Source organism: Mytilus californianus, unplaced genomic scaffold, assembly GCF_021869535.1.
Source record: "Mytilus californianus isolate M0D057914Y unplaced genomic scaffold, xbMytCali1.0.p SCAF_4, whole genome shotgun sequence".
Taxonomy (NCBI): domain Eukaryota; kingdom Metazoa; phylum Mollusca; class Bivalvia; order Mytilida; family Mytilidae; genus Mytilus; species Mytilus californianus.
This window is the reverse complement of record NW_026262690.1, coordinates 10,883,396-10,894,915: the sequence shown is the minus strand read 5'-3', so window position 1 is coordinate 10,894,915 and position 11,520 is coordinate 10,883,396. Positions and strand designations below refer to the sequence as shown.

Below are 11,520 nucleotides of genomic sequence, written 5' to 3'. Positions count from 1 at the left end.
AATATGTGCCTTACCTTTGGCCAAGTAATTCTTATTGGAAGAAAGATGTCAAATGTAATTGTTCAAATAGTAACAAAAAATACCATATAATGGTGTAAGCCGTACGAGGCACATATTGTTTTTTGTTGAAAGACTTTTAATAAAGATATCAACCTTTTGATGCTAACATTCATAATAAAGACACATAAAATAAAACATAGGTTTATTCATTACGTCAAAGTCAATGGGTTGATAGATACCAATGACACAAAACTATTCAAAAATGTTTTAAAAACATGCCATTTAATATGCGATACTAGATAAGATACGTTGCCGTATAAGTGTCATATTTAATACAAGTACAAAAAATATATAAGTATGTAAACTTAATAAATACAGTATTGCTGAGGATAACAAACACTACGTTTATCTTATTTTAAGTTGAATCTGTGTTAGTTGTAAATACGTTTGGTATGAACAATAAAGCTTATTGTTGAAGAACATTTTGTGAACATTTATAACCGTTTGCTTTTTGAAAATTATCAATATGAGGTTTTTACGGAAAAAAACATGCTGTAAGCACGGATATCGTCTTATATATTTGGATTTTTATCGAGTAGTTCGTATTTTAAATATATTTTTATTGTTATTTTCAAAATAAGAATATGAATTTTTGAAATTTTTAAAGGCTGGCATTATTGTTAAAATGTGGATTGTTTTAAATGCCGATTATCAGTCCGTTAATCAGTTATCACTACTACATGTACCTTATTAATTTCCTCTGTCCTCTTATTCAACGTATCACAACTATGTAAAACAGGGATAAGCACATGTTCAAAACGAAATGAATATGTATTTATACATCCTACAACAAAAGCACATATCTTACTACTATATAGGAATCCGATATATATGGACTTATACATCAAATGAAGATTTTTGGTATCTATTGAAATGTATTAAAAGCTATCTGAATGAAAGAAAACAAAGAGTAGTCTACTTCGAAACTTTGCAATATTTCAGCTGGAGTTCTTCAAGGATTTGTCCTCGGACCTTTGCTTTTTTATAATATACATAAATGAGATTGCAGCAACACTTAATTCTTTGCAAATGACACGTTGTTCAGCTATACGGGCCATGATGCATTTCAAATAGAATCTGTTATAAATCGCGATCTTAATAAGCTGTAATAATGGTCCATAAAGCGATTTGTTGGTTAATATCTTTTGATCATGATAAAATAGAATTAGAGAAGGCTCTGTAAGTCTTGTTTTATCCAATTTGTATTTATGCAAATAAAATATGCTAAAAGTATGGGTCTGAGTAACCTAATTATTACAACTCAGCTTCTATTAGAGTAAATGTATCTTGCTTTCTAATATAAACAGACTTAGAACATCTTTGATAATAATCAGGTCGTTGGTTTTTTCTCGTGTACATAAAAATAAGTAAATGTTGTATAATTGTAAATGAGACAAAAGAGGGACGAAAGATACCAGAGGGACAGTCAAACTCATAGATCGAAAACAAACTGACAACGCCATGGCAATTCTCCTTTTTTTTATAATCTTATTTGCGGATAATGTACCGTATAGAAATACTTTATTCAAAAGTTTTAAAAAAAACAAAGAAAAAAACGTCAGGTGAAAAGAAATGACAAAGTAACATTAAAATCGCTTTAATCAAATCAAATCAAATATTTCATTGTCGTATAAACTTTACAGTTTGTGACCAACATGTATTAACACAATAAACATATATACATACATATCAAACAAACACAATAAAAACAGCATCAAAATTTTATAAAAACAAACAATCTGTTAAGAGTCCCCTGCCCTCAGTTCTAATGACTTTTTCAAGAAGGATCCTAACTGATTTGTTTGTAAAGGCGTTGATGGATTTAGTAAATAATGATTTTTTTCTTCTTCATTTAAATTATTAAAGTTATTATTTTCAGTACATATGTGTTCAACAAAGGCATTTCTTAGTGTTTTATTATAATCACAATAGAGTAAAAAATGTTTCTCATCCTCTAGTATTTTACATTTATGACAAAGTCGTTCCTCTCTTGGGATTTTAAAATATCTCCCCTTTTCAATTAAGAGGGAGTGATCACTTAGTCTAAATTTAGTGATCAATCTCCTTATCTTGAGTAAAAAACGACACCAGCTCAGTAATCTATCTAACTGTATTTCCAGCATCCATTAATATTGGAGAACCAGTCATACTGTCAGCACCGGAAGTACAAAGAAACGACACCAGCTCAGCAATCTAAAATACGAAAAACAAAATAATAATTGTTGATCATATAACAAAGAACTAGAGAAATAGGAATAATCAGTTCAGTTAGAATTTGTAATAACAAAAACGTTAAACATCCGAGGGTGTCCGAAGCACTTTTATAGAATAACATTCATTGGGAAGGCTTAAACCTAAACATTACATCGGCTTTAACTACATTTTGTTTAGATCTTACGGTCTACATGTTGTCATTTGCCTTGTGTTCTTTTTCCTAATTTAGAAATACATTTCGAACATTGTATATTAGTTTATAGGTAAAAAAAAAACAGTTGTTAAAGAGCCCATATCATAATTTTTATAGCACAATTTGATCGACATTTATAATAAGAAATACGTTTGATATGTTTTAACCGTGGTGGACTATTATTTAAACTTTTAAATAATGTTGTTCAGAATAATTTATTAGAGCTTACCTCTTGTACTGTTATCGGTTTCTTGTGTGGATTGAGTGTACTAAACAGTTCTTCCTGTAATACAACTTTAGGAGATAAGTAATAGAAATACAAATAGATTGATAGATTAAAGAAAGACCTATAGATGGATAAGTTAAGCGTAAGAAAAAAATATTAACAAAAATACAACACTCAAAGTCAAATTCAAAAAGGGGGAGGCTCTTAAAACCTGAGAAAACAAACTCTCGACTATATCAACCAACGAGACGAATGGAAAACAACTGTCATATTCCTGACTAAATATTCGTCGTTTCTTGAATCGCAGCTTTGGCAAGCTGAACGTTAAGGTGTCCTGTTGACACGTGTCTATCTTTGAATAGCATATCAAAAATCATAAGTCCAATAAAAACAGACAATTCAATGACTAAAGAGAAAAACGACAAAAAGGCAAAGAACAATAACACAACTTCGTACGCAAGACGCATGTTTCGTATACATAGGACTCATCAGTGACGATCGAATCAAAAGAGTTGAAAGGCCAAATCAAATACATGTACAAAGTTAAATAATATTAAAAACCGAAAATGCCAAAAACATGTGCAAAAATAATATGGCTAAAGCAATCTACACAAGGGGAAAGGAAAACTTTAGTGTTTCGAATGAGTTCAAATTTCATAAACAGCAAATTTACAGAAATAGGTATATATCAATAATATTTCATGTCAACACAAAAGTGACTGCTGGGCTGATGATATTCTCCGGGACCAAATAATGCCGTCGGAACTTATATAATGCGAGTTTTAAAGATATATTAATGCGGTATATAATCTTTTTTCATATTTTGCAATTATAAAAACCCCTAATTTACAAAATGTTAAAATCCAGTCAAGAATCATGATTGAGGAACGCATTTCAAAAATTTAAGCAATGTTGTGTTTTTCTTTTCGTGTTTAGTTATACAACAACATTCATTACCTTAGCACAATCAAAAGACAGAGAATTTGCAACAGCATGCTTTTCTATTTTGTGATAAAATACTACAATAGAAAACAAATTAGTAAATACTTAGAATGTTATCATATATATTGGAAAGAATTCAAAAAGGAAATATGGAGGTAACTTATTCTACACTGTATTTTTCTAATTCAACCTTGAACGTAATTATTGATTTATTTGGCGGTATGAATTGCGCAAATTGATAATCTTCCAAATGCTGTAAATGATTAATAAGTTGGTTCTGTGATAATTGATAGAATCTTTTGTTCTGTGATAATCGATAGAATCTTTGGTTCTGCCGATAATCGATAGAATCTTTGGTTCTGTGATAACGGATAGAATCTTTTTTTCAAGTTTTTCCAAAATGTAGTTTCAATGTCTCAGTTTAGTAGTTACGGAAGGCAAACAATTCCCCTTTGTGTTAATTATCACTTTGTTAGTTTTGTTCTGCTTAATATCGATATAATGTGTCTAGCCTCTTTCAACTAATTTTTACAGTTTGAGCTATTGTTTGCTTTGTTACACCAGTTTCCCAGGTAAGAGAAGGGAAGAACGCTCACAAACACCTTTAATCCTCCCCAGTTTTTATGCTTGTCCCAGAACAGGTATCTGCAGACAAGTGGTTGAAATCAGTTTCTGTCGGTCATAAAAAGTAAAATCACAAAAATACTGAACTCCGAAGAAAATTCAAAAAGGAAAGTCCCCAATCAAATGGCAAAATAAAAAAAAACAAACACATCAAACGAATGGATAACAACTGTCATATTCCTGACTTGGTACAGGCATTTTCGTTATAATAGTTTTTCATTTATTGTTGTGAGCATAAATCAGGACATTAGATTTCTCCTTTGAATTGTTTTACATTTGGGTCCTTTAATAACCAGAGATAATAGTTACACAGTGTGCTAGTGACCTAATACGATATATACTGTGTCAGATTCAACTGTATGTAGACTAACACAATTTAGTAGATAACTCCAACTAAAACCAGTGTTTCTATTTGTATTTATCTTAAATCCAGTTGCAAATTTTTGGTCCTCTTACATCATTAAAAAATAAGGCGATATGGTATGATTGGCAATAAGAAGAAAGTAAAATAACAAAAATACAAAACTCCAAGGAAAATTGAAAACGAAAAGTCCTTTATCCAATGGCAAATTCAAAAAAGCTAAAACACATCAAACGAATGGAAAACAACAGTCATATTCCTGACTTTACCTTATGTAGAAAATGGTGGATTAAACTATCCACCAAAAACCAAAAGTCAAGGATATTTATAAATACAGGTTACCGTCCTACAACAATAAGCATTACCAATATCCTTACAGCACCGGGATAACATTACGAAATCACTAACGGCCTGGTTTAAGCTAATAGCAAGCATAAACGCAAAGAAATTATGACATAACAAATGAAAACAGCTAGACTTAGGCTCCTGGATTTGGACAGAAAGGAACGTTTCAGAAGGAGTTAAAAAATATAAATAAGAAGATGTGGTAGGATTGCAAATGAGACAACTCTCCACCGGAGACCAAATGACATAGAAGTTAACAACTATAGGTCACCAAACGGCATTCAACAATGAGCAAAATCCATGACGCAAACATGTTTGTTTGTGCTCAACCCTCCCCTTACCTGAGTAAAATTTTACGTGTATTCACAGTGCAAAACCTACATAACTTACTTGGTGCATCAGAATAACCTGGACAGACTACATTACATGTCACACCGTGCGGGGCGGCTTCTAGTGCAACACCCTAGTGATATAATACATCATTTTATTAAGTAGATAATAGATCAATTGTCTTGTCGTCTTCTTTGGGTTGTATCACTTAGATTTAAATAAATTCATTATTTGACAGCGGAAAAAAATGTTGCCTAAATTAAAGCCTTGTCTAATATTTTTTATATTTATATTTTGTTCAAAAATATACCAAAGGCGTTTCATAATCAATCAATCAATTAATCAATCATCTGCTATCAATCTAATTGATGACGAACAAAACAGAATCACATACCTTTGTAAGTCCAATTAATGCTGATTTACAGGCACTATAGGCAGCCAATTGTGGTCCACTTATAATACCCATCATGGATGCCATGTTAATGATTCTTCCCCATCCTGTAATGGAATCATTAATAACATGTACATGATCATCATTTTATAGCTTGCTATGAGGTATGGGTTTCCTTTATTGTTGAAGGCCGTACGGTGACCTATAATTGCCAAATTCTACGTCATTTGGTCTCTGGTGGAAATTTGTCACCATAGGCAATCATACGACATCTTCTTATTTTTATAATGTTAACTATGTATCTCACGTGCTTAGGGTTCTAATATACTTTGCATTTATATTTTTTCCGTAATGGCGTATTCATTCTCGAGCGTAATACTTTCTAATGTTTTTCGGACTGTATTTTTACTGACATTCTTATGCAGTCCATCCCAAATACTTGCCCTGTTCATTCTTTTAAAATCTTAACTGTTCCTTTTCTTAGTGATTATTCAAATTAATCAAATCATTTCTTCTTTTAACAATTTTATACTGATCTTCTTTGTCACAAGTAAAGCGAGATAACTCTAACATACTCTATCGACACATGTTTAACACTCATGATCCACTTCTGATATGATATTTTCTTGAATGTATTACCTTTTTTTTTCATTTTTGGTAAGAACTTTTGTATCAACAAGAAGGGAGCTGTCAGACCAACAGCCATCATATTATTCCATGTATCTAGTGGATAAGTTTCTATGCTTGCTGTAAACTGGATTCCTAAGGATTAATTTATAGAATTTTTAATGTATAGCGCAAAAGTTGAATATGCGTAGATGGATATAAATGTGTGTACAGCAAATAGTTCTGTTTGGTAGAGGAAAGCTAGAGGCAAAAGCAGTTAACGACATTCAAATCTCATAAACCCATGAAGAAGATTTATATGAAAGTTTAAAAAAAACCGGATTGAATCGCATGAACCTTAGAAGAAGAGAGAAAGACTGAGGTCAGATAAATATGTCGAACGTCCAAGGATGAATAATACGAAAGAAAATTCAAATGTTAGGAGGAAAACAATCCACTTAAAATGTAAAACAAAGGGAACCCCCAGGATTAAAAAATTAAAAGGGAAACTTAATTTCACATTGTTTAAATGTACATTGGAGCTGAGGAAATTCACTGATTCATAGCAGTTTTACAGTCGTCAGAATGGTGGTTAGTTCCTGCTGCACAAATGGCACACCTGGTGTTGCTTTTATCAGGTAAAAAACTATATTCGATGATTGATAAATAAATCAAGTATGAACTCAGGTGCACAAGAAGGGTAAACAGTTCCTTCTCCACATATGACAACCGTCGTGTTACCTATGCAAGTAAAAACCCAGCGATAAGTCGCCATTGGTAATGTCACTATCGAGGAAAAGATTGAATGTAATATTTTATCCCGTTCTTGAAACACAGGTTTTGCTTATTTTCTTCTAAACAAATCTGGATGCAACTAAAAAGTAGAGAAGAAACCAAAGAGACAATACTTGAACATTAAGTCAATGACAAGCAGACAAAATATTCGGCAGACAAACAACAGTACATAATACATTACTTGAAAAACTTTAATTTGATTTAAGTATTACTAATAATTGAGCAACGCGATAGTAATACCAAAACACAGATGAACAACTAAAGACCATATATAACATATCAGATATATTAAACAAACGAAACAACTAAAGACCATCATTGCAACTATATATAGATATATTACACAAACGAAACAACTAAAGACCATCATTGCAACTATATATAGATATATTACACAAACGAAACAACTAAAGACCATCATTGCAACTATATATAGATATATTACACAAACGAAACAACAAAATTCATTGGAATGTTATTCTTTAATGGCAGGAAATTAGTTTTGCCATATCATATATGACTGATTTAACGATGATTTAGGAAAATCCGCGCGTTTGTTGGTGATTAAACATCGATTATATTGTTGTGCTTTTTGGTGTTTTAAAACAAGAGCTTTCACATAACATTTGTTATTTGAAACAGTTATTTTCATTAAATACATACACTCACCTGCATTATTTACCAGAATATCTATACCCTCTGGGAAGACGTTACAAATGTTCGTGCAGAATATCTTGATTTCATCCTCTTTTGTCAAATCACATGGAACAAAATATGTTTTACCAGCATATCTTCTGTAATTATGTATCTTTCAGATAGTTATATGTTGAAAATGCCAAAAACAGGGGAAATGTCAAAAATAAAATAATAAATTAGTAGACTATTTTATTACATGTATGTTGTTTAATGCTATTACAAAGATGAAAAAGAAAACTACAATATTTAATGCTATTTAAAAAAAGGTTAGCAGTAACTGTATTTCAGTCAATAGTTTAGATTCAAACAATAAATTAAACTGTCATATGTATAACAGGACACAGGTACATTGGGGTAATAATTTATTTTCTTAAATCATTTACTTAGTGAACTCCTCTACTATATCATCTATTAAAGCTGCACCTCCGAGTCCTGTGAGAACAACATTACATCCAAGATTAGCTAAATGCCGAGCGACACCGAGTCCTATGCCAGTGGTTGATCCTGTTACTACAGCGATTTTCCCTTCCATGATACAGGGCTATCTTTCCTACAGCAAATTTATTTCAAATACATTGAATACAAAACGAAATCTATGAGGATGGATTTCCTTTAAGAACACAGCTGTATAGTTTAAGATTTTTATTTCAATTACGAAATCAGTGTTGCAATTCTCTGTCTCAACAATTAACATACTTATGTTTGAGGTTTAGATTACATTGTATAATTGAAAAACAATTGTGTGCGTTCGCATTTATTATGAAAAACATCTGATTCAAAATTCAGATATAAATTCAGCTCAGGTTGTGATTATGTCGTCGTATCAATTTATATATGTAAACATATACGAATTTTGTGTTAATATCTTTCATTGTTAAGTATGTGAGAAAAAAAATTAAGAATTTGCATAAAGAAATGTTTTTCGTTAACGTTAACAGTATAAATCTTGACTGATATAATTTTTAATGTGACAAATAACTGCAGTTTGTTTTTGAGAGTACAATATGAACTATATAGTGCAAAAGAACTATAACTATTTATACAATTTACCTTATATAGTTCATTAGAAAATCATCCTCTATCTTATTTATTTAAAATGACGTTTAAACCCATGGATTATCTGATTGAGATATACATGTGTGAACAGATACGAAGATAGCTATATATGTTACAATGTGGTTAAGGCTGTCAAGTCGGTGATACAAATAACAATAAAAATACTAAAAGGATCCTTGAACACTAATGCTGTTTTAGAATATCTGTGACGAAGATGACACGGTCAACTGATCATAGCAATAAGTTCGTTCTCTTTTCGTCGTATGTGACTTATATCAATTGAGGTTTACTTGCCATGAGCAACAAGGTGGTACAACTATTGGAGCAGGGATTTCTTAGCCTTCTGGCATGATTAATATTTTTCTATGTAGAACTGTGAACTGTTTTTTGTCTTTCTTTGTTGATGGTTTTGTCATAGGTTCGTCTGTCGACTTTGTTCTTGATTGCTCCCATGTGTCTGTTCCCTTTTTAGCATTCAGGCAAATCGTGTGATTGCTTGTATCTTAAAAATGTAGCTATTTTGAATCGTGTAATCTAAATCAATTGAATACAACAAAATGCATAAAATTATTTTGAGTTTTTCATTCAGTGATAGTATTAGACTGTTAAAAAATATAAATGTGAGTTTACTTTCAGTTCAAACAGTTTATTCAAACTCTTATTAAGGAAAGCACAGCTAGGTTTTTTTGTCTTCCTGTAACTATGTTTTTGAAGTGCCCACCATATATATATGTAAAACATTTAAGTGCATTTTGGACTTGAAGTTTTAACAAAATGTATATGTATATAAAGAAGTATGTTTGTATTATGTATGTAGGGTGTTTTTATGTCTGAATATTTGCTATAACATCCAGAACTAACAGATTTATTATTAGTCAAGTTTTATGAGGTATTTATCAATATGTCTTGAATAGTCCTTAAGCATGTAATGATATATTTAAAATATATATTACCTTAATGCATTTTTGCTTAATCATTAATTTTTATTGGTGAATCAACAAAGATAACAACTTCATTAATATTGTATTAACATTGATATAAAGGAATGTTACATATAACCTGTTAGAACAGACAAGGACAGACGACAACCGGAGTGAAAATCGGTACCAAAAAAGCAAAATGAGTCCAAGGGGGTTCAAAGTGAACAGTAGTTTCGACCAGACGCCTGACCATACTAATATTTAAGTACGTGTCATCAATTTGTCATGACAAAAAACACGAAATGCCGATGGGTGATGATGAGCATGTTAAATATATATTAAGGGTTTTTTATTCAAATGAGACTCTTAGACATATGGGGACTGTAGAACTTATATTGACGATGTCAGTTGTTGTTTTCAGAAACGCCCTTTCCTCTGGCGATCCTGTTAAAATCTCAAAGTTAACTATTGAGATTTGACGCATGAGCAAACAGATGGAGATATTATTGTATCATATGTTTTGTTTTCAGTCTTTCGGTCAAAAAAATATGTATATATTTGTTATTTGTCCAATTGATGACTAATTGCATGATAAATGAATTTATGGACGAGTTAAAACTTATACTATACAAAGAACTGTATCAAGATTTATATATCGTTATCATGACAGTAAATATCCATATATATATATACGATAATAAATGCGATTTATCTAAACAATAAAATTTTTCTCAAGTATTTTAAACAGGTTCCTCACATTACATGGAAGTGCTGTTAATATAGAATACTGTAACACTATATTTTGTCAAAAGCAGGCAACTTCCTTCTTACTGGGCGATGTTTTTTTAACATTTTTTATTATAAGTGCTTGTTTTTGGACTTCTTTATTGATTATTGGACAACTTTGCGGGTGTTTTATCCTCACTCCAGAATTTGCACAACTGTATGAGTTTTCAAGTTGAAGCATCCACTCATCTGAATATATCTGTATATAGCAAGTAATTTGAAAAATCAAAACGAATTTTGTTTTCCCTTTAAGAAGCCACTAATTAAGATGTGATTATAGGAATAAAATGTACTACAAAATTTCCTGGTTATAATAATAATAGTAATAATAATCAATGACAAAGGTAAGTCTAAGTGTCTACCATTATTTAAAGCATTTAAGAAAAAAGGAAAATTAAAATGGTTTACTGTATCATTGCGATCTGCATATGTGGTCAGTATTGATAAAATTTTGCAATACGTTTTTTCTTAAACTGGGAAATAGTTTTTTATCATATCATTTCAAAAGGTTAGGCTTATAATACATATAAATGATAGCCAAACTATTGGACAACAACACACCTTACCAATAAGTCAGTTTTCAAAATATTTATATCTGATCATATTTTATAAAAATGGTGAAAAGTTAATTACACTTGATTAATAATACAAATGGTATCAAACTAGTGAAACTTGGATAATGATAAAAGGAAATAAAATTAAAAAAATAGAAGTATTTTGGTTATTTAAAGAGTACTCGTACGTCCAGTGCAGTAAAGAATTTATAAAAGGAACGTTATATATAAAGATAAAACGGCACACAGCAAAAGAAATCTTCCAAAAGTTACTTTAGTTTTATTCTGAGTGTAGGGTTAATCAGATGAGACATTTTATTTTAATTTCAGGCTGCTTTTATCTTCTATTTTGGACACTTTGATTTTGGTGAGTCCCTTTCCAACTGCCTAATTAAAATCAAGATAAATATTGTATGTGTAA

The 11,520-nt window shown here is 30.8% G+C and overlaps 1 protein-coding gene across 1 annotated transcript; it reads right to left on the bottom strand.

Annotated features, from left to right (window-relative positions):
• Nucleotides 1-1,660: 1,660 nt before the first annotated feature.
• Nucleotides 1,661-9,781, bottom strand: LOC127737459 (D-beta-hydroxybutyrate dehydrogenase-like). Its single transcript, XM_052248165.1, has 8 exons — nucleotides 8,167-9,781; nucleotides 7,757-7,881; nucleotides 6,326-6,448; nucleotides 5,690-5,793; nucleotides 5,356-5,428; nucleotides 3,651-3,712; nucleotides 2,697-2,750; nucleotides 1,661-2,253 (listed from the first exon to the last, which is right to left on the bottom strand). Exons 1-8 carry the CDS (start codon nucleotides 8,313-8,315, stop codon nucleotides 2,161-2,163), a joined length of 783 nt encoding a protein of 260 aa, XP_052104125.1. The 5' UTR covers nucleotides 8,316-9,781; the 3' UTR covers nucleotides 1,661-2,160.
• Between the last annotated feature and the right edge of the window lie 1,739 nt (nucleotides 9,782-11,520).

Coding starts and splice junctions, on each gene's coding strand:
- LOC127737459 (XM_052248165.1), bottom strand. CDS start 8,315: ATGGAAGGGAAAATCGCTGTAGTAACAGGATCAACCACTGGCATAGGA. Junction 5,429..5,689: donor CATTAATTGGACTTACAAAG/GTATGTGATTCT, acceptor TTATATCACTAG/GGTGTTGCACTAGAAGCCGC. Junction 2,751..3,650: donor TGTCTTTTGATTGTGCTAAG/GTAATGAATGTT, acceptor GTTGTATTACAG/GAAGAACTGTTTAGTACACT.